This window comes from Cherax quadricarinatus, chromosome 11 (genome assembly GCF_038502225.1).
Source record: "Cherax quadricarinatus isolate ZL_2023a chromosome 11, ASM3850222v1, whole genome shotgun sequence".
NCBI classification, from domain to species: Eukaryota; Metazoa; Arthropoda; class Malacostraca; order Decapoda; family Parastacidae; genus Cherax; species Cherax quadricarinatus.
In genome coordinates, this window is record NC_091302.1 from 2639065 (window position 1) to 2663752 (window position 24688).

Below are 24688 nucleotides of genomic sequence, written 5' to 3' on the forward strand. Positions count from 1 at the left end.
TCTAAACCCGTGTTCCTCTGGGTTGTGTATTTGTTGGGTATCTAGGTGGTTGGCGATCTTGCTTCTTAGAACCCTCTCAAAGATTTTTATATGGGATGTTAGTGCTATCGGTCTGTAGTTTTTTGCAATTGTTTTACTGCCACCTCTGTGGAGTGGGGCTATGTCTGTTGTTTTTAGTGTGTGTGGGATGACCCTAATGTCCATGCTGAAGGCACATGATAGGGGCTTCTTGCAATTCTTGATGAACATGGACTTCCATGAGTCTTGGCCTGTGGCAGAGTGCATGGGCATGTCATTTATTGCCTCTTCAAAGTCTTTTGGAGTTAGGATAATATCTGAGATTTTTGAGATAGCCAGATTTTGAGTTTCGTTCATAAGGAATTCATTTGAATTGTCGAGTCTTAGTCTGGGCAATGGCTCGCTGAACGCTGAGTCATATTGGGACTTTAGTATCTCGCTCATTTCTTGGTTGTCATCTGTGTATGTCCCATTCTGCCTAGGTAGGGGCCCAATACTGGATGTTGTTTTTTCCTTAGATTTGGCATAAGAGAAGTATTTTTTTTTTTTTTCAATTTCCTTTATGGCTTTTAGTTCTTCCTGTGATTGTTGTCTCCTGTAAGACTCCTTCAGCTTAAGTTCGATACTTGCAATTTCATTGACTAGTGCCTCCCTTTGTATTTCAGATATATTGGCCTTGCTTAGCAGCTCTGTGACTCTTCGCTTTCATCTGTATAGGGAACGTCTCTCTCTTTCTAGTTTACACCTTCTTTCTTTTTCTTAATGGAATGTGTCTTGAGCAGATCTCAAGAACCACAGAATTCATTTTTTCAAGGCAAATGTTAGGATCCATGTTGTTTAGGATATTTTTCCACCTTGTTTCATTTAGAACATGGTTTACTTGATTCCACTGTTTGTTTTTGTTATTGAAATTGAATTTCGTGAAGAGACCTTCATGACTGCTCACATTTTGCTGGTCAGGAGTTGGTGGTATTCTGAAACTCGCATTATTATTTTTATTTTTATTATTATTATTACCTATGTATTATTATTATTATTATTATTATAATACATGTAATAACAATAATGAGTGAGCTTCAGTTCCCTAAATTAATAATAATAATAATCATTATGTATAATAATAATACATAATAATGCATATGTAATATGTAATAATAATTCAGAATGCTGCCACTACTTGGCGTAGCTGATGGCAAAACACCCGGTAAGTCCAAATGTTTACATTGCAGTGGGAGCAATTGTCTTGTGCTTGCTTGCATTTTTTTTACAGTCATTTGCCCAAATTTCTTTTTTCTAACCATGGGTCCTAAGAAAATAAGTGCAAAAGACAGTGCTGAGAAGAAAACAAGAATGATTTCCATGGAAATGAAGCAAATTGTATCAGTTAAGTTCAGTGATTAAACAAAACAAATTGTATCAGCTAAGTTCGGTGATAAAGTGTAGCATTAAGAGTGTAGCAAGTTAGTTAAGCAGTTAAGCGATAGAAAAAGGACGAAATGTGGACGCTTCCGCCGCCATCATCGCTCATCATATTATGGCCTATTTTATTCATTCTAGAGTACAGTGGACCCCCGGTTCACGTTATTAATCCGTTCCTGAGAGCTCATCGTAAAGCAAAATTATCGGAAAGCGAATCAATTTTCCCCATAAGAAATAATGGGAATCAAGTTAATCCGTGCAAGACACCCAAAAGTATGAAAAAAAAAACTTTTACCACATGAAATATTAAGTTTAATGCAATAGAATAATTACAATAGCAATAATAACAATAGAATAATCACAATAGAATAATTGACACTTACCTTTAATGAAGATCTGGTGGTGATTGATGGGATGGGAGGAGGGGAGAGTGTCGAAGTTTTTAATGTTTAGAAGGGGAATTCCCCTCCATTAGGACTTGAGGTAGCAAGTCCTTTTCCGGGGTTACTTCCCTTCTTCTTTTAATGCCACTAGGACCAGCTTGAGAGTCACTGGACTTCTGTCACACAACATATCTGTCCATAGAGGCCTGTACCTCTTCTTCCTTTATGACTTTCCTAAAGTGGTTCACAACATTGTCAGTGTAATAGTCACCAGCACGGCTTGCAATAGCTGTGTTAGGGTGATTTTCATCCATAAAGGTTTGCAGTTCAACCCACTGTGCACATATTTCCTTAATTTTTGAAGTAGGCACAATGGATTCCACAACTGGCATAGGCTTCTCAGGGTTAGCCCCAAACCCTTCAAAATCTTTCTTAATTTCCATACTAATTCTCACCCTTTTTACCACAGGGTTGGCACTAGAAGCTTTCTTGGGGCCCATGGTGACTTATTTTGCAGAAACAAGCACCAAAAACAGTGATAATATGGATAATATGGAATGTACTGAATGTATCCTTAGATGCGCGCACACTGGCTGGCTTGTAAACACTGGCACACACGGGGCAGTTCAGGCCACACGTGGACACGTCTTGTACGAATCGTATCGCATACCGGGTTTTGTAACGGGAACCGAGGCAAATTTTTTGCGATATAATGCTTCGGATACCGGATTTATCGGATACCGATGACTTCGCGAACCGGGGGTCCACTCTATATATCATGTTTCTCTGTTAATTATATTGTTTATTATGTCATATTAGACGAATTATGATAGATAAATAAACTGTAGAGTTGATAGTGCTATGAAATATTTTGTCCTGGTGCTGGACGGATTAACGGCATTTCAATTAATTTCAATGAGGAAAATTGATTTGCTATACTGTACGAGCAAATTGAGTTACGAGCTAGGTCATGGAACGGATTAACCTTGTAAATCAAGGTTCCACTGTATAGGATAAATTATATATGGGGAGGGGGCCTTTAATTGAACTGTACATATTTTATGAAAAAGAGGATAAATAAGTATACAAGATATGGATATAGCATGTAATGAAAGTAGTTTGTTAGATTATGTGTTGGAGCATGTTTATAGAGGGGCAACAAATGTATTGGATCATTATTTAGTGGTAGCTACAGTTAGAATAAGGGGTAGATGTGACAAATAGAAAGTGGCAACAGCAAGTAAGAGAGAGGTGAAAAGTTATAAACTAAGGAAGGAGGAAGCTAGAATGAGACATAAGCAACTGTTGGCAGAAAGGTGGGCTAGTGCTAGTATAGGTAGTGTGAGAGTTGAAGAGGGGTGGGATAGTTTTAAAAATGCAGTGTTAGAATGCAGGGCAGAAGTTTGTGGCTATAGCAGGGTGGGTGCAGGAGAAAAGAGGAGTGATTGGTGGAATGATGAGGTAAAGGGTGTGATAAAAGAGAAAAAAGGTCGCTTATGAGGGGTTTTTACAAAGCAGAAGTGAAATAAGAAGGGTGGAGTATATGGAGAGTAAAAGAAAGGTGAAGAGAGTGCAAAAAGAGAGTAAATGATAGAGTGGGTGAGGCACTGTCAACAAATTTTGCTGAGAATGAGAAAAAAATTTAAGAGTGATATAAACAGGTTAAAAAAAGCCTAGGGAACGAATGGATTTGTCAGTTAAAAACAGAGTAGGGGAGTTAGTAGATGGGGAGTTGGAAGTATTGGGAAGATGGCAGGAATATTTTTAGGAACTTTTAAATGTTGATGAAGAGAGCGAGGCAGTAATTTCATGCTCTAGCCAGGGAGGTATAACATCTTTTAAGAGTGAAGAAGAGCCAGATGTGAGTGTGGGGAAGTTGCGTGAGGCATTACATAAAATAAAAGGAGGTAAAGCAGCTGGAACTGATGGGATCCTGACAGAAATGTTAAAAGCAGGGGGAGATATAGTGTTGGAGTGGTTGGTATTTTTGTTCAATAAATGTATGAAAGAGGAGAAGATACCTAGGGATTGACAGAAAGCATGTATAGTTCCTTATAAAGAGAAGGGGGACAAAAGAGATTGTAAAAATTATAGGGAAATAAGTTTACTGATTATACCAGGTAAAATGCATGGTAGGGTTATAATGGAAATAATTAGAGGTAGGACAGAGAGCAGGACTGCAGATGGAGGAGGCTTTAGAATGGGTAGGGGATGTGTAGATCAGGTGTTTACATTGAAGCATATATATATATATGTATAGCATTTAGATAAATGTAGGGAAGTTTTCATTGCATTTATGGATTTAGAAAAGGCATATGGTAGGGTGGATAGGGAAGCAATGTGGCAGATGTTCCATGTGTATGGAATGCTGTAAAGAGTTTTTATGAGGATAGTGAGGCTCAGGTTAGGGTGTGTAGGAAAGAGAGATTACTTCCCAGTAAAACTAGGCATTAGACAGGGATGTGTAATGTCACTGTGGTTAACATATTTATAGATGGGGTTGTAAAAGAAGTAAATGGTAGTGTGTTGGGGAGAGGGGTGGGATTAAATTATGGGGAATCAAATACAAAATGGGAGTTGACACAGTTACTTTTTGCTGATGATACTGTGATTTGGGGGATTCTAAAGAAAAATTGCGAAGGTTAGTGGACGGTTAGTGAACATAGATAAGAGTAAGCTGATGAGAGTATCAAATGATTTAGATGAAGAAAAATTGGATATCACATTGGAGGGAGGGAGTATGGAAGAAGTGAATGTGTTCAGATATTTGGAAGTTGACTTGTCAGCAGATGGGTTTATGAAGGATGAGGTTAACCATAGAATTGATTAAGGAAAAAAGGTGAGTGGTGTTTTGAGGTATCTGTGGAGACAAAAAGCATTATCCATGGAACCAAAGAAGGGATTGTACGAGAGTATAACTTCACACCCTATTTGGGTGTGAAGCATGGGTTGTAAATGGTTCAGCAAGGAGGAGGCTGGAGGCAGTGGAGATGTCTTGTCTAAGGGCAATGTGTGGCGTAAATATTATGCAGAGAATTCATAGTGTGGAAATTAAAGAGAGGAGTGGAGTTACTAAAAGTATTAGTCAGAAGGCTGAAGAGGGGTTGTTGAGGTGGTTTGATCATTTAGAGAAGCTAGAACAAAATAGAATGACTTGGAGGAAAGTTGGGGTTGGGGTCATCCTAGGAAAGGTTGGAGGGAGGGGGTAAAGGAGGTTTTGTGGGTGAGGGGCTTGGACTTCCAGCAAGCATGCGTGAGCATGTTAGATAGGAGTGTATGGAGACGAATGGTTTTTGGGACCTGACGAGCTGTTGGAGTGTGAGCAGGGTAATATTTTATTAAAGGATTCAGGGAAACCAGTTAGCTGGAATTGAGTTCTAGAGATGGGAAGTACAATGCCTGCACTTTAAAGGAGGGGTTAGGGATACTGGCTGTTTGGAGTGACATCTAAACTATTGTTTCTGAGTGCCTCTGCAAAGGCAGTGATTATGTATGAGTGATGGCGAATGTTGAATGATGATGAAAGTGTTTTCTTTATTTTTGGGTTTTTCTTTATTTTTGGGCCACCCTTCCTCGGTGGGAAATGGCCGACGTGTTAAAAAATATATATTAGTCATTAATATTAAGAGAGTGTATACAATTTTTGTTTGTATAATTTTTTGAACATTTTTGTTCAGACTGTTCTATGGAGAAACTTCCGCTGCGGAAGCGTGATGGAGCTCGAGTCATCAATGGATCTCGCCATGCACACCGCTTAGTCTGTGACCCTGATGAAACTGTATTTGTCAGGAGGTCAGAAGGTGTTGAAAGGCAGTTCAGAAAGAAATGTAAAAAATGTGGCCTCCTCTTGTTTTACCAACATACCCTCACAGCCAACATTGTCTTTGTTGTTAAGGTAATTACTAGTTTACATTACTGGTAGCCTAATTCTAAATAAATATTGGTAGCCTAATTCTAAAGAAATAAGTAGAGTTGACCATTATTTTATATTTCTTGTTCTGCTTGAATTTACATAATAGTAAAACAATTTCTTCTTCTTTCAACAAACTCTGCCGTATCCCACCGAAGCAGGGTGGCCCAAAAAGAAAAAAAAAATTTCTCTTTTCAACTTTAGTAATGTATACAGGATAAGGGGTTACTAATCCCTTTCTCCTGGCATTTTAGTCGCCTCTTACGACACGCATGGCTTACGGAGGAAGAATTCTGTTCCACTTCCCCATTGAGATAGTAAAATAATGTGCATTAAACCAGAAATAGGATCAATCTTAAGAAATTTACTTTTCTTTCTAGGAGGAATAATGTACATCAGGGCAGCCAGAGAACATGAAAAGCTGTTTACCTTCAGTATACCTAGATGAAATTTAACTTTGTGCTCACCTCATTCTTGTCAGCAATTTTTGCAGGAGGCTTTGAGTTTAATTTGTGGTACTTATTTTGAATTTGGAATTAACATACTGTATTTTCAGCAGTGTGAAGTCATCTTTCATGGGTGTTCAGGTTTAGGCATTGTTTCTTTAAGGGTTACTTTTTTTCCTGCTCAGCAATAGAATGCTGCAGTGAAGTTGTAATGGCCCAATTTTAGAAATTTCCTTACTTATTAAATTTAGTGAATTAATTATAATTGTAATCCTTTTTTATGCACTCTCGTTATTTTTTAACATACTAGCTGTCTCCCGCCAAGGTAGGGTGACCCAAAAAAAGAAACATGTTCACCATCATACATTCTTTCTCTGTTGTGCCATAGGTGTGCTAATACTACTGTTCAGATGCCTCTCGAAACTGCATATTTCCCCACCCCTCCTTCAGATTGTAGGTACTATACAGTGGAACCTCTACTTACGAGTGCATCCACATGCGAGTTTTTCCAGATACAAGCAGCTGCTCGGCCAATTTTTGGCTTCCAGACTCGAGCAAAATTTCCAGATGCGAGCGGGCCTCAAGGGAGGTTAATTGACGCTGGTTAGGGGGCCCTTGCTCTTGATCTAGAGAATTGGATCTCAGTTGTTTGTTAGCCTATCTTATTGAAACTTGGGCAATGTATGATGAAACGATGCTTCATAACGTACACCAAAAATTAAAGAAATCGGACCATAAATAACGGAGTTCACTTCTCGGCCATTAGCCTTCCCTTAGCAGTATATTTTCGTATGGTTTTCGTGGTTGTATTCTCGTTTTATTTGGTCTCATGTGATAGAATGGAAGATATACTACAAAAATAAATATGATTTTAATTGGTTTCACAATGAAAAGTACCTTGAAATTGAGCTCAAAATAGCAGAAATGTTCGATTCTTTGGCGACATCAGTGGTAGACAACATGAGGTAGCAGTGGCAGACAACATGAAGCAGCAGTGGCAGACAACATGAAGCAACAGTGGCAGACATCATTAGGTAGCAGTGGCAGACAACATGAAGCAGCAGTGGCAAATATCATGAGGTAGCAGTGGCAGACATCATGAGGTAGCAGTGACAGACAACATGAAGCAGCAGTGACAGACAACATGAAGCAGCAGTGGCAGACATCATGAGGTAGCAGTGGCAGACATCATGAGGTAGCAGTGGCAGACAGCGTGAAGCAGCAGTGGCAGACAACATGAAGCAGCAGTGACAGACAACATGAAGCAGCAGTGGCAGACATCATGAGGTAGCAGTGGCAGACATCATGAGGTAGCAGTGGCAGACATCATGAGGTAGCAGTGGCAGACAACGTGAAGCAGCAGTGGCAGACAACATGAAGCAGCAGTGGCAGACATCATGAGGTAGCAGTGGCAGACAACATGAAGCAACAATGGCAGACATCATGAGGTAGCAGTGGCAGACAACATGAAGCAGCAGTGGCAGACATCATGAGGTAGCAGTGGCAGACATCATGAGGTAGCAGTGGCAGACAACAAGAAGCAGCAGTGGCAGACATCATGAGGTAGCAGTGACAGACAACATGAAGCAGCAGTGGCAGACAACATGAAGCAACAGTGGCAGACATCATGAGGTAGCAGTGGCAGACATCATGAGGTAGCAGTGGCAGACAACATGAAGCAGCAGTGGCAGACAACATGAAGCAGCAGTGGCAGACAACATGAAGCAACAGTGGCAGACATCATGAGGTAGCAGTGGCAGACATCATGAGGTAGCAGTGGCAGACAACATGAAGCAGCAGTGGCAGACATCATGAAGCAGCAGTGGCAGACATCATGAGGTAGCAGTGGCAGACATCATGAGGTAGCAGTGGCAGACAACATGAAGCAACAGTGGCAGACATCATGAGGTAGCAGTGGCAGACAACATGAAGCAGCAGTGGCAGACATCATGAGGTAGCAGTGGCAGACAACATGAAGCAGCAGTGGCAGACATCATGAGGTAGCAGTGGCAGACAACATGAAGCAGCAGTGGCAGACATCATGAGGTAGCAGTGGCAGACATCATGAGGTAGCAGTGGCAGACAACATGAAGCAATAGTGGCAGACATCATGAGGTAGCAGTGGCAGACAACATGAAGCAGCAGTGGCAGACAACATGAGGTAGCAGTGGCAGACAACATGAAGCAGCAGTGGCAGACAGTGGCAGACAACATGAGTGGCAGACAACATGAAGCAGCAGTGACAGACAACATGAAGCAGCAGTGGCAGACATCATGAGGTAGCAGTGACAGACAACATGAAGCAACAGTGGCAGACATCATGAGGTAGCAGTGACAGACAACATGAAGCAGCAGTGGCGTGGCAGACATCATGAGGTAGCAGTGACAGACAACATGAAGCAGCAGTGGCAGACATCATGAGGTAGCAGTGACAGACAACATGAAGCAGCAGTGGCAGACATCATGAGGTAGCAGTGACAGACAACATGAAGCAACAGTGGCAGACAACATGAAGCAACAGTGGCAGACATCATGAGGTAGCAGTGGCAGACAACATGCAAGCATGAGGTAGCAGTGGCAGACAACATGAAGCAGCAGTGGCAGACATCATGAGGTAGCAGTGGCAGACAACATGAAGCAGCAGTGGCAGACAACATGAGGTAGCAGTGGCAGACAACATGAAGCAGCAGTGGCAGACATCATGAGGTAGCAGTGGCAGACAACATGAAGCAACAGTGGCAGACATCATGAGGTAGCAGTGGCAGACATCATGAGGTAGCAGTGGCAGACAACATGAAGCAACAGTGGTAGACAACATGAGGTAGCAGTGACAGACAACATGAAGCAGCAGTGGCAGACAACATGAAGCAGCAGTGGCAGACATCATGAGGTAGCAGTGGCAGACATCATGAGGTAGCAGTGGCAGACAACATGAAGCAGTAGTGGCAGACATCATGAGGTAGCAGTGGCAGACATCATGAGGTAGCAGTGGCAGACAACATGAAGCAGCAGTGGCAGACAACATGAAGCAGTAGTGACAGACAACATGAAGCAGCAGTGACAGACAACATGAAGCAGCAGTGACAGACAACATGGAGCAATGAAGCAACAGAGGCAGACAACATGAAGCAGCAGTGGCAGACAACATGAATCAGCAGTGGCAGACATCATGAGGTAGCAGAGGCAGACAACATGAAGCAGCAGTGGCAGACAACATGAAGCAGCAGTGGCAGACATCATGAGGTAGCAGAGGCAGACAACATGAAGCAGCAGTGGCAGACATCATGAGGTAGCAGTGGCAGACAACATGAAGCAGCAGCAGACATCAGGTGGCAGACAACATGAAGCAGCAGTGGCACACATCATGAGGTAGCAGTGGCAGACAACATGAAGCAGCAGTGGCAGACATCATGAGGTAGCAGTGGCAGACAACATGAAGCAGCAGTGGCAGACAACATGAAGCAGCAGTGGCAGACATCATGAGGTAGCAGTGGCAGACAACATGAAGCAGCAGTGGCAAAGTGTAGCATTAAGAGTGTAGCAATTAAGTGAAGCATTAAGAGTGTAGCACTTATAAGTTACTCTGTCTGACTTTTTTGGGTTATCCTAAGTTCTCTACACTTGTAGTCAGGAGCAGGAATGGCCGCTGTGGTGGCCCTATAAACCCCAATGGCAGCTGTCACCACCACTAGCCACATGCCTAATGGCATGTATTTTATTCATTCTAGTTAATATATTGTGTTTCTGTGTTATTAACATTGTTTATTATGTCATATTACATGAATTGTGATAGATAAATGAGCTGTACAGTTGATATTAGGGAAATTATTAAAGTATTTTCTCATGCTTGGAATTCCACTGGAACGAATTAATTCCATTTCAGTTAATTTAAATGAGGAAAATTGACTCTGCAAATGAGCAAATCCAGTTGCGAGCAAGGTCATGGAACAGATTAAACTCATAAGTAGAGGTTCCACTGTACTTTCCACTTTCAGGACTCATGTCTGGCTAACCAGTTTCCCTTCAGCCCTTCACAGAATGCTACCTTTCTCACACTCCAATAGATTGTCAAGTTCCAAAAACCATTTCCCTTCACTCCTGTCAAACACATTATACATGCCTGCTGGATGTCCAAGCTTCTCACATGCAAAATCTCCTTTACCCCCTCCCTCCAACCTTTCCTAGGGTGACCACCACCCAGCCTTATTATTATTATTATTATTATTATTATTATTATTATTATTATTATTATTATTATTATTATTATTATTATTATTATTATTATTATTATTATATTCACAAGAAAATATTAAACTCTCTTAGGTATTCATAGCTGTAAGAGTTGTCTATAATCTATTTCCTTTCCATATCTATTATTGTCTTCGAAGTTGCTCAAGCAATATCATTTATTTTTTAGGGTAGTGTGGTGCAGAGTGGAGGGAAGTCCGTAGCACAGCAGGTTGCAGATAAGCCTAAAGATCGTATTCTTATTACCCGCCATACCAAGAATATGGGCAAATTCTCATCAGTTACTGTGTCAACAATCGATGAAGAGGAAGACGAAATTGAGGCAGTGAGTATAATGTGTAAAAAACAATCCAAAACCCAGCAAGAGTTTGGGTGCATAAAGATCGTAGACAACAGGTTGTCTGGGTTATTATATCAAGCTCATTCATTTTTCTTGCAGCTTCATGACAATACAGTGGAACCTTGGTTTTCGTGATTAATCTGTTACAGAGTCTCTGACGAGAACCAAAATTGATGAAAACTGAAACAATATTTCGCATAAGAAATGCTGTAATGTAAATCCAATTAATCCGTTCCAGACACCTAAAAGTATTAACAAAAAATACATTTTTTTAGAGAATAAATGTAGATAAATGAACATTTAACATCACACTTACCTTTATTGAAGAGACTTGTTGGTGTATAGAAGACAGGGAGGAAGGGAGAAGGAGAAGTTTTTGTTTGGAAGGGAAATCCCCTTCCATAAAGACTCTAGGTATCAAGTCCTTATCTGGGGTTACTTCCCTTCTTTGTTTTTTACTGGCACTAGGACCTCTGTCCAGAGAGGTCTGTTTCTGGCATCTCTTTAAGATTTGCCTAAAATGGGACAAGGCATTGTCATTGAACATGTTGCAGACATGGCCTGCAACAGCTTTGTTAGGGTGATGTTTCTCCACAAATGTTTGCACCTCACTCCACTTTGCACAAATGTCCTAAATCACTGAAGAAGGCACCGTCTCTCCTCTCCCTTCCTCAGCTATGGTCTGTTGCTGTTCCAGATGAAGGTCTTGCAGCTCTCCAGTGGTTAGCTCTTCACTGTGGTCCTCCATCAGCTCTTCCACATCCTGGCTGCTCACATCCAACCCCCATGGACTTCCCCAAAGACAGTGTATTCCACAACAGGCATAGGGCCAGCCTCAAACCCTTCAAAATTCTTGTTGAGGACATATTCTGGCCTTACGGACACCACTTTCATATTTTTCTACGAGTTATTTCTTGAATTCTATCATGTTTCTCACCTTCTTTTCCAAAGGGCTGGCACTAGGGACTTTCTTTGGGCCTGTGGTGGCTTATTTACCAGTCACACAATAAACAAGCACAAATAACAATACAGTGGAACCTCAAAAATCGAACTTAATCCATTCCAGGAGCTAGTTCTAAATTTGAAAAGTCTGAAATTCGAAGCAATATTTCCCATAAGAAATAATGGAAATACAATTAATCCGTTCCAGAAACCCAAAAATATTCACACAAAAAATACATTTTATAGAGATTAATTACAGTTTTACATACAACAAATACGATAGTTTTTAATTATGTATAGTAATACATATAAAATAACATTTTTACTTACCTTTATTGAAGATTGGTGATGGCATCTGGAAGATAGGGAGGAGGAGAGAAGGAGTTGGGGTTAGTGTTTGGAAGGAGAATCCCCCTCCATGAGGACTTCAGGTAAAGCCCTCTCTGGGGTTACTTCCCTTCTCTGTCTTTTAATGCCACTAGGACCAGCTTGAGAGTCACTGGACCCCTGTCTCACAAAATAACTGTCCACAGTCCTCTGTTTCTGGTGCCTCTTTAACATTTCTCTAAAATGGGACATGGTTCTGTCACTGAACTTTTTGCAAAGATGGCTTGTTTCAGCTTGCTCAGGGTGGTACTTCTGCACAAACATTTGGACATCATTCCACTTGGCACAAATCTCCTTAATCTTTGAAGAAGGCACCTCATCCACTCACTAAATTAACACCTTTCGCAACATCAGCTTCCTTGATTTGTTCTTTCTTTGACAGGATAGAACTGATGGTCGACTTGTTTTTCCCATACATCCTGGCAAGCTCAACAAGTCTCACACCACTCTCATACTTCTGTATTATTTCCTTCTTCACATCTATGGTGTTTCTCACTTTCTTTACCACAGGGGTACCACTAGCAAGTTTCTTTGGGCCCATGGTAGCTTATTTCACAGTCCCACAAGCATTAAACACAACGAAATAATCGTAAAATGCGTGAATAAGAGTGCAAGTTAGTGTTCACTCAAGCATAAACAAAGCTAGACTGCTTGGACAGAGCGGGCAGGCAGACAGGTCCCGTACCCGGCGGTCCGAAAATAGGGGCGCGTTCGATAATAGGGACACAGTTTGTCTGAAAAAATGGTCCTATTTTCGAAACGTTTGATATATGATACGTTCGATTTTTGAGGTTCCACTGTAGATTATTACGAAATGTTTCATATGAAGGCGCAGGGTAATGTTCACTTGCCAAGAAACACCACCACACTGATTCAGAATGCGCGTGTGGGAGACTTTGTGTGCACGTGGCACTCGGACACATTCAGAATGACCGACAAAACCCAAGGTGATCAAAGAAAACAGACAATATTTTGACGAAAAAAATTGATGATAACCGAAAATAACAAAATCAGAGGCAAACGAAAACCAAGGTTCCATTGTATTGTTATTCATGTTGGCTTTTTGTTTTTTAGCTCATACAGTATAGTATATGTATAAAAGTGTACAAGATGAGAAGCTTATATGTACAGTAGGTCATACATGAAGTAAACAGGTAGATATATATTTACTACAGCAACTGAGCATAAAAGTTCTGTTGGATTTGCTCTCATCAAGATTCCAGCATATTAAGATTTTTTTTAACATAACAGCTGTTATTTTTCTATAGCTGGACTTGAGTACTGGAAATGGGAAGTACAATGCCTGCACTTTAACCCTTTCAGGGTCCAAGGCCAAAATCTGAAGTGGTGCTCCAGTGTCCAAGAAATTTTGAAAAAAAAAAAATTATTTTTCTTACAGAATTAAAGAGCATATTTTTGTGAAGGTAATAAGACAAAAAAAAAATTCTGATCAGTACTTACCGAGATACAGTGCCGAGAAGTTTGTCCAAAATGACGTGGTGGCGGCAACATCGACGAATTCCACATACGCGCATTACTTTAGTTAGCAGTTTTTGTAGTTTTTTCTTTTCTTTTCCAATTTTTTTCTTTTCCTACTAACATTTGGGGCCTGAGAGACCAATACTGTATATAATGTATAAATATAATCTCACTGTATTGAACACAATAACTGCACTAAAGTTATTATCATATTATTGTTTACCACTGTTGTTTATTACAATAAACATGCACAAATCTTGTATAATACTAATGTTCTATCATATATTTACATATTTACAATCACTGGACATGGTTTTAGAACTGCTGGAGCTTGTGGAACTCCTTGAAACAAGGCACCATGCACAGAGGTACCTTACATTCCTCACACATAAACCGAGTGTCTTTGTGTCTTTGTTGCCGTCGTTTTGTTTGTGCACAGACGATGCATCTCTTCTGAGCAAATTTCTTCTGAGTTGAAGGAAGCTGTATTATGAAATGATCACCTTCCCTCCTCAAACGCTTGGGTATATTCTGTGGAATTCGAGGACCTTGTTGTATAGCAGGTGTTGTTACCTGGTACTTCATTATGAGTTGTCTGACAACAGACAAACAAAATTCACCATACGGTGGTCTGTTGCCAGTCTTTATTTGGTACATATTATATGCATTGAGCATTGAAATGTCCATGAGATGGAAGAAAAGTTTCATGTACCACTTGTAACTTTTACGAACACGATCAACAAAACCAATCTGCATGTCAATTTGTCAACCAAGCGCATGTTTTGTGTATAATCAATCACTGTCACTGGTTTTCGAATACGTTCATTAGTCACTCGATCAACTTTGCCACTGTCTTGCATTTCATTACGGTGAATGGTTGTCAACAATGTGACATCTCGTTTGTCATGCCACCGCAATGCCATGATGTCATTGGCAGTAAACACCTGCACGTCATCACCACGAGCACCTGCGTTGAGCCTGGGCATATGTTTATGATTAGAACGCACTGTGCCACACACATCTGTCTTGTTCACTCGCAAGAAATCACTGAGTAATGGGGTTGTGTACCAGTTATCGGTATATAATGTATGCCCCTTACCAAGATAAGGTGCCATCATGCTTCTCACTACGTCACCTGAGATACCCAATAACATCTTGGTATCTTTCAATGTTTTACATCCAGTGTATACAACAATATCCAATACCAGGCCACTGTCACAGTCACAGAGTACAAACAGTTTTATACCAAAGCGTTTCCTCTTGCTCGGTATATACTGCTTGAATGACAGTCTACCTTTGAACAAAATCAAAGACTCGTCAATTACAAGATTCTTGAATGGATAAAAGTATATACTGAACTTTTGTTTGAGATGCATAAAAACATTTCTAATCTTGTATAACCTGTCACTTCTGTCAGGCCTGGTTTTGTCAGAGAAGTGTAACATACGTAACAGTAAGATAAACCTGTTCACTGGGATGATTTCACTGAAGACCGGGGTAGAAATTAGCCGATCTATGGACCAGTATGCTTTTATATTATGCTTATAGACATGAGGCATAAGCATTATTGTTGCAAAAAGCAAATACATTTCTGCAACAGTCGTCTCTTTCCACCGGTGTAGTCTTGACTGTGGTGATATTATCATATTTGCCATGGTGTACTCAAAATACTTATTACTTTCCCAGACAATAGTTTCCACCAAGGGCTGGTCAAAGAATAATTCAAAGAATTCCAGTTCATTGGCCGTGGTTCCAAGGGGACAAGTAGGTAGAATTCCACTTTGAGAGTTATCAAAGTGGTGGGGCTTGGGAACAAAATTGGGATTTTGCTGCCAATCCCAGATACGGTTTGCTGGCAGATACTGGACATCATAGGCTGGTTGTGCGGGTGGTTGTGGTTGTGGTGGGCTGGTGGCTGACGCTCCACTTTGTCCTTGAACTGAGGAATCAGAAGCGTGGGTCCCAGCCTGGGCTGGTGAGTCATGCATGGCGGTGCCACTACCATCACCACTACCACCATCTACTGATGCCTGTGGTCTATCCATGCCAAGTGTAGCCACATCATCTTCACTCTCACTATCTAAACCTGGTGTAGGGCCACGGGATGTACTCCAGGATGTACTCCGTCCCCTGGGCACAGCATAGGGTACACTACCCGAGTGCATGTGGCGGCGTACATACCGACGCTTCACTGGTGAATATGATTCCTCACTATAACTACTCGAATGATCGTCAAGAGCAGTAAAATCACAATCCACGTCACTATCATCATCATTACTGAAGTCAGGGGCCTGGACATGCGAAAATAATAGTTTTCTCTTGCGTTGAGGTACAACTGACCGTGACTAAGGAGTGCCCACACCAGAGGTAGAAGGTTGAGGATCGTCAGGGTTTTCTGCACTATTATCGATATCCTGGTCATTCCTTTCGGTCACTAACTGATCAAAGCCAAAGAATTCGTCTTCATTTCCACTTCCATCAGTGTTAGAACTATCAGATGGGAAGAGGAGAGTCCCAATTTTCCGTGGAGTGAGAGCTGACTTGCGACGAGGCATGGTGAACAAGGGTAACTGAGCCGGCGTTCCCACAATGCTATGTGGGCGCCTAGATTTTTTGTTTATGGCGCACACCCACCACGCAGACCCGTTCTCTCACATGTAGGCCTATGAGCGCTTTCGCGCTAAATTTGACGGTGCTAGAATTTTGGCGTAGATCTATGGTTTGGACACTCAATGTGAAGCCGTAGATCTACAGGACGGACCCTGTTAGGGTTAAAGGAGGGGTTGGGGATATTGGCAGTTTGGAGGGGTATGTTATATATCTTTATACATACTATATGCTTCTAAACTGTTGTATCTGGGCACCTCTGCAAAGACAGTATGAGTGAGGTGAGTGTTGAATGATGATGAAAGTATTTTCTTTTTGGGGATTTTCTTTCTTTTTGGGTCACCCTGTCTCAGTGGGAGACAGCCGGCTTGTTGAAAAAAAAAAACAGCTGTCTCCCACCGAGGCAGGATTACCTTAAAAAGAAGAAATGTAAAGTTTTCTTCCTTTTACATTTAGTAATTTATACATGAGAAGGGGTTACTAGCCCCTTGTACCTGGCATTTTAGTTGCCTCTTACGAAACTATGGTTTATGGGGGAAGGATTCTTCTCCACTTCCCCATGGAGACACTAAGAATTACAAACATTATATTAATTGGGAAGCTGCTGCCCTGTAAATAAAGCACACAGTTTTTAAAAAAATTAAGAATGAGACACTTATGCAACATACTTCAAGTTATTGGCTTTCTAAACCATTTACATCATATTTAAAAAATGCTTCTTTTATTTCAGAGAGAAGTTGCAGATTCCTATGCTAACAATGCCAGAATTATTGAAAAGCAATTAGAACGGAAAGGTATGAATAAACGTAAGAGTCAGCTTGCATCAGATGAGAGTTCTTCTGCAAAGCAAGTTCGTGGGACACTTATTAACCAGTAGTTATGTACAGGGGCAGTTCTACTATGAAACTTATGAAGCTTAAACTTCAGGGCCCCTAATCCCGAAGGGGCCCCTGAAGCAGCTTTAGTCCACATTGCTTAAAAATTTTGGGTCTACTGTATGAGAAGGGGTTGCAAAGGGGCCCCCATAACAGTTCATGCTTCAGGGTGCCAAAAATGTAGCTCTGCCATTGGCTATGTATGTGTTGTGTGTGGGCCATGAGTAGTAATATCCTACATGGTTAGGTAGGCCCAGCCTCAGGCTGATTGTGAGAGTAGAAAAGCTTGAACCTAATTACATACAGGTAAAAAAAAATTATTTATTTGAAACATTGGTTTTTAAATGTGTTACAATAAATTGGCAAAAGTTTATTAATTAATTGACTTTCATTTTTTGTGAGCAAGTATGTATCTTTGTTAATACCAAGGGATGTAAAATTTAGGTGCAGTAAGTCTTACTTGATTTCTTGGTGCCTCAGTGCTGGTGAGGGCTCTTGATCCAAAAAATAGGACTTATCCTCCCCTTCCTTTATAATAATAATAATGTACAAGTACATGTACAAGGTATACAGGCCTAGCTGACATAAGTGATATATTACTACATGTATATAGAAAGCCACTTGTTATGTGGAGCATTTCAAGCAAATTAGGTCAGTTTTGTCCCAAGATGCGACTTACACCAGTCCACTAACACCCAGGTACCCATTTTACTGATGGGTGAACAGGGACAACAGGTATAAAGAAACACACTCAATGTTTCCACCCTTCCTGGGAATTGAACCCAGACACCTCAGCATGTGAAGCGAGAGCTTTGCCTACCAGGCCACGAGCCACCTCATCCTTGGATCAAACCTGAATGCCTCCCATTTCCAAGGCACTGTAAGACAACTGCAGGCTTAGTGGTTTCCCCTAATTAAAAAAATTATTCTTTCTTTCTTTCTTTCAACACACCGGCCTTATCCCACAGAGGCGGGGTGGCCCAAAAGGAAAAACTAAAGTTTCTCCTTTTACATTTAGTAATATATACAGGAGAAGAGGTTACTAGCCCCTTGCTCCCGGCATTTTAGTCGCCTCTTACAACACGCATGGCTTATGGAGGAAGAATTCTGTTCCACTTCCCCATGGAGATAAGAGGAAATAAACAAGAATAAGAACTAGAAAGAAAATAGAAGAAAACCCAGAGGGGTGTGTATATATATGCTTGTACATGTCAGTTAAAAACAGAGTAGGGGAGTTAGTAGATGGGGAGATGGAGGTATTAGGTAGATGGCGAGAATATTTTGAGGAACTTTTAAATGTTAAGGAAGAAACAGAGGCAGTAATTTCATGCACTGGTCAGGGAGGTATACCATCTTTTAGGAGTGAAGAAGAGCAGAATGTAAGTGTGGGGGAGGTACGTGAGGCATTACGTAAAATGAAAGGGGGTAAAGCAGCTGGTACTGATGGGATCATGACAGAAATGTTAAAAGCAGGGGGGGATATAGTGTTGGAGTGGTTGGTACTTTTGTTCAATAAATGTATGAAAGAGGGGAAGGTACCTAGGGATTGGCGGAGAGCATGTATAGTCCCTTTATATAAAGGGAAAGGGGACAAAAGAGACTGTAAAAATTATAGAGGAATAAGCTTACTGAGTATACCAGGAAAAGTGTACGGTAGGGTTATAATTGAAAGAATTAGAGGTAAGACAGAATGTAGGATTGCGGATGAGCAAGGAGGTTTCAGAGTGGGTAGGGGATGTGTAGATCAAGTGTTTACATTGAAGCATATATGTGAACAGTATTTAGATAAAGGTAGGGAAGTTTTTATTGCATTTATGGATTTAGAAAAGGCATATGATAGAGTGGATAGAGGAGCAATGTGGCAGATGTTGCAAGTATATGGAATAGGTGGTAAGTTATTAAATGCTGTAAAGAGTTTTTATGAAGATAGTGAGGCTCAGGTTAGGGTGTGTAGAAGAGAGGGAGACTATTTCCCGGTAAAAGTAGGTCTTAGACAGGGATGTGTAATGTCACCATGGTTGTTTAATATATTTATAGATGGGGTTGTTAAGGAAGTAAATGCTAGGGTGTTTGGGAGAGGGGTGGGATTAAATTATGGGGAATCAAATTCAAAATGGGAATTGACACAGTTACTTTTTGCTGATGATACTGTGCTTATGGGAGATTCTAAAGAAAAATTGCAAAGGTTAGTGGATGAGTTTGGGAATGTGTGTAAAGGTAGAAAGTTGAAAGTGAACATAGAAAAGAGTAAGGTGATGAGGGTGTCAAATGATTTAGATAAAGAAAAATTGGATATCAAATTGGGGAGGAGGAGTATGGAAGAAGTGAATGTTTTCAGATACTTGGGAGTTGACGTGTCGGCGGATGGATTTATGAAGGATGAGGTTAATCATAGAATTGATGAGGGAAAAAAGGTGAGTGGTGCGTTTGAGGTATATGTGGAGTCAAAAAACGTTATCTATGGAGGCAAAGAAGGGAATGTATGAAAGTATAGTAGTACCAACACTCTTATATGGGTGTGAAGCTTGGGTGGTAAATGCAGCAGCGAGGAGACGGTTGGAGGCAGTGGAGATGTCCTGTTTAAGGGCAATGTGTGGTGTAAATATTATGCAGAAAATTCGGAGTGTGGAAATTAGGAGAAGGTGTGGAGTTAATAAAAGTATTAGTCAGAGGGCAGAAGAGGGGTTGTTGAGGTGGTTTGGTCATTTAGAGAGAATGGATCAAAGTAGAATGACATGGAAAGCATATAAATCTATAGGGGAAGGAAGGCGGGGTAGGGGTCGTCCTCGAAAGGGTTGGAGAGAGGGGGTAAAGGAGGTTTTGTGGGTAAGGGGCTTGGACTTCCAGCAAGCGTGCGTGAGCGTGTTAGATAGGAGTGAATGGAGACGAATGGTACTTGGGACCTGACGATCTGTTGGAGTGTGAGCAGGGTAATATTTAGTGAAGGGATTCAGGGAAACCGGTTATTTTCATATAGTCGGACTTGAGTCCTGGAAATGGGAAGTACAATGCCTGCACTTTAAAGGAGGGGTTTGGGATATTGGCAGTTTGGAGGGATATGTTGTGTATCTTTATATGTGTATGCTTCTAGACTGTTGTATTCTGAGCACCTCTGCAAAAACAGTGATAATGTGCGAGTGTGGTGAAAGTGTTGAATGATGATGAAAGTATTTTCTTTTTGGGGATTTTCTTTCTTTTTTGGGTCACCCTGCCTCGGTGGGAGACGGCCGACTTGTTGAAAAAAAAAAAAAAAAAAAAAAAAACAAGTATATGTAGTGTGACCTAAGTGTAAGTAGAAGTAGCAAGACATACCTGAAATCTTGCATGTTAATGAGACAGAAAAAAGGACACCAGCAATCCTACCATCATGTAAAACAAATACAGGCTTTCGTTTTACACTCACTTGGCAGAACGGTAGTACCTCCCTGGGCGGTTGCTGTCTACCAACCTACTACCTATAATTATTATTATTATTATATTCATGAGGAAGCACAAAATTGGAAGGGGTCATACAGTGTCTGAGGAATGGGAAACAGGTTTCATCTAAGGAAAAGGAGGACAGCTCCAGTTTCTTGAATCATGAACCCTTTTCTAGCATCACCCACTTGAAGAGTGTTCACATTGAAAGGAAGTTTGCCTTTACAGCCTTTAATAAGTTTAGCGCTTCATTTTTGAATGTACACTGTACCTAATAATTTTCTACTCCTTAAGGGTCATCCACTGTTAAATTCTGAGCAGTCCAGAAATATTTTGACCAGACTTCTAGTAGGATGTGGCCTTGATCAGACTTTTGGTGGAATGTGACTTTTGGTAGGATGTTGCTCTAGGGTTTCTGCAATGTGAAACAATGAATAACTCAGAAATATTTTGATTAATCTTTTTATATGGCATGAATGAATGATAGGTGCTGTATAACTCCTTTGGGTTTTAGTGCTTCCCATTAATTAAAATAAAAAATATTTAAAAAAATAATATCAGACCATGTAACTCAGTGGTTATATTAAATCTTTATATTTTATTGTCGTTTTTCTCTGCATGTTTCCTTGTATGGTAATTTTTTTTTTTTTTTCAACAAGTTGGTCGTCTCCCACCGAGGCAGGGTGACCCAAAAAAAAAGAAAGAAAATCCCCAAAAAGAAAATGCTTTCATCATCATTCAACACTTTCACCACAATCACACATAATCACTGTTTTTGCAGAGGTGCTCAGAATACAACAGCTTAGAAGCATATACGTATAAAGATACACAATATATCCCTCCAAACTGCCAATATCCCAAACTCCTCCTTTAAAGTGCAGGCATTGTACTTCCCATTTCCAGGACTCAAGTCCGACTATATGAAAATAACCGGTTTCCCTGAATCCCTTCACTAAATATTACCCTGCTCACACTCCAACAGATCGTCAGGTCCCAAGTACCATTCGTCTCCATTCACTCCTATCTAACACGCTCACGCACGCTTGCTGGAAGTCCAAGCCCCTTGCCCACAAAACCTCCTTTACCCCCTCTCTCCAACCCTTTCGAGGATGACCCCTACCTCGCCTTCCTTCCCCTATAGATTTATATGCTTTCCATGTCATTCTACTTTGATCCATTCTCTCTAAATGACCAAACCACCTCAACAACCCCTCTTCTGCCCTCTGACTAATACTTTTATTAACTCCACACCTTTTCCTAATTTCCACACTTCGAATTTTCTGCATAATATTTACACCACACATTGCCCTTAGACAGGACATCACTGCCTCCAACCATCTCCTCGCTGCTGCATTTACCACCCAAGCTTCACACCCATATAAGAGTGTTGGTACTACTATACTTTCATACATTCCCTTCTTTGCCTCCATAGATAACATTTTTTGACTCCACATATACCTCAATGCACCACTCACCTTTTTTCCCCTCATCAATTCTATGATTAACCTCATCCTTCATAAATCCATCCGCCGACACGTCAACTCCCAAGTATCTGAAAACATTCACTTCTTCCATACTCCTCCTCCCCAATTTGATATCCAATTTTTCTTTATCTAAATCATTTGATACCCTCATCACCTTACTCTTTTCTATGTTCACTTTCAACTTTCTACCTTTACACACATTCCCAAACTCATCCACTAACCTTTGCAATTTTTCTTTAGAATCTCCCATAAGCACAGTATCATCAGCAAAAAGTAACTGTGTTAATTCCCATTTTGAATTTGATTCCCCATAATTTAATCCCACCCCTCTCCCGAACACCCTAGCATTTACTTCTTTTACAACCCCATCTATAAATATATTAAACAACCATGGTGACATTACACATCCCTGTCTAAGACCTACATTTACCGGGAAGTAGTCTCCCTCTCTTCTACACACCCTAACCTGAGCCTCACTATCCTCATAAAAACTCTTTACAGCATTTAGTAACTTACCACCTATTCCATATACTTGCAACATCTGCCACATTGCTCCCCTATCCACTCTATCATATGCCTTTTCTAAATCCATAAATGCAATAAAAGCTTCCCTACCTTTATCTAAATACTGTTCACATATATGCTTCAATGTAAACACTTGATCTACACATCCCCTACCCACTCTGAAACCTCCTTGCTCATCCGCAATCCTACATTCTGTCTTACCTCTAATTCTTTCAATTATAACCCTACCGTACACTTTTCCTGGTACATATACTCAATAAACTTATTCCTCTATAATTTTTACAATCTCTTTTGTCCCCTTTCCCTTTATATAAAGGGACTATACATGCTCTCTGCCAATCCCTAGGTACCTTCCCCTCTTTCATACATTTATTAAACACAAGTACCAACCACTCCAACACTATATCCCCCCCTGCTTTTAACATTTCTGTCATGATCCCATCAGTTCCAGCTGCTTTACCCCCTTTCATTCTACGTAATGCCTCGCGTACCTCCCCCACACTTACATTCTGCTCTTCTTCACTCCTAAAAGATGGTATACCTCACTGACCAGTACATGAAATTACCACCTCCCTTTCTTCCTCAACATTTAAAAGTTCCTCAAAATATTCTCGCCATCTACCTAATACCTCCCTCTCCCCATCTACTAACTCCCCTACTCTGTTTTTAACTGACAAATCCATACTTTCCCTAGGCTTTCTTAACTTGTTTAACACACACCAAAATTTTTTCTTATTTTCATTAAAATTTCTTGACAGTGCCTCTCCCACTCTTTCATCTGCTCTCCTTTTGCACTCTCTCACCACTCTCTTCACCTTTCTTTTACTCTCCATATACTCTGCTTTTCTTATAACACTTCTGCTTTGTAAAAACCTCTCATAAGCTAACTTTTTCTCTTTTATCACACCCTTTACTTCATCATTCCACCAATCACTCCTCTTTCCACCTGCCCCCACCCTCCTATAACCACAAACTTCTGCCCCACATTCTAATACTGCATTTTTAAAACTATTCCAACCCTCTTCAACCCCCCCACTACTCATCTTTGCACTAGCCCACCTTTCTGCCAACAGTCGCTTATATCTCCCCCGAACTTCCTCCTCCCTTAGTTTATACACTTTCACCTCCCTCTTACTTGTTGTTGCCACCTTCCTCTTTTCCCATCTACCTCTTACTCTAACTGTAGCTACAACTAAATAATGATCCGATATATCAGTTGCCCCTCTATAAACATGTACATCCTGGAGCCTACCCATCAACCTTTTATCCACCAATACATAATCTAACAAACTACTTTCATTACGTGCTACATCATACCTTGTATATTTATTTATCCTCTTTTTCATAAAATATGTATTACTTATTACCAAATCTCTTTCTACACATAGCTCAATTAAAGGCTCCCCATTTACATTTACCCCTGGCACCCCAAATTTACCTACTACTACCTCCATAACATTTTTACCCACTTTAGCATTGAAATCCCCAACCACCATTACTCTCACACTTGATTCAAAGCTCCCCACGCATTCACTCAACATTTCCCAAAATCTCTCTCCTCTACACTTCTTTCTTCTCCAGGTGCATACACGCTTACTATAACCCACTTTTCACATCCAATCTTTATTTTACTCCACATAATCCTTGAATTAATACATTTATAGTCCCTCTTTTCCTGCCATAGCTTATCCTTCAACATTATTGCTACTCCTTCTTTAGCTCTAACTCTATTTGAAACCCCTGACCTAATCCCATTTATTCCTCTCCATTGAAATTCTCCCACCCCCTTCAGCTTCGTTTCACTTAATGCCAGGACATCCAGCTTCTTCTCATTCATAACATCCACAATCATCTCTCTCTTATCATTTGCACAACATCCACGCACATTCAGACTTCCCACTTTGACAAATTTCTTCTTCTTATTCTTTTTAGTAATCTTTACAGGAAAAGGGGTTACTAGCCCATTGTTCCCGGCATTTTAGTTGACTTTTACAACACGCAAGGCTTACGGAGGAAAGATTCTTATTCCACTTCCCCATGGATATAAAAGGAAAAGTAATAAGACCAAGAACTATTAAGATAAAATCAAAGAAAACTCAGATGAGTGTGTATAAATAAATGTGTACATGTATGTGTAGTGTGACCTAAGTGTAAGTAGAAGTAGCAAGACATGCCTGTAATCTTGCATATTTATGAGACAGACAAAAG

At 40.6% G+C, this 24688-nt stretch overlaps 1 protein-coding gene across 1 annotated transcript in view; it reads left to right on the forward strand.

Moving 5' to 3' along the window:
* The window catches only part of LOC128687670 (STING ER exit protein), a 30180-nt gene extending 12753 nt beyond the window's left edge, over window positions 1-17427 (forward strand). Inside the window, exons 3-5 of the mRNA XM_053775253.2 lie at window positions 5498-5715; window positions 10594-10749; window positions 16910-17427. Coding sequence (XP_053631228.1) covers window positions 5498-5715; window positions 10594-10749; window positions 16910-17056 — 521 coding nt within the window. The 3' untranslated portion in view covers window positions 17057-17427. The remainder of the gene's footprint in view (window positions 1-5497; window positions 5716-10593; window positions 10750-16909) is intronic.
* Window positions 17428-24688: the final 7261 nt, after the last annotated feature.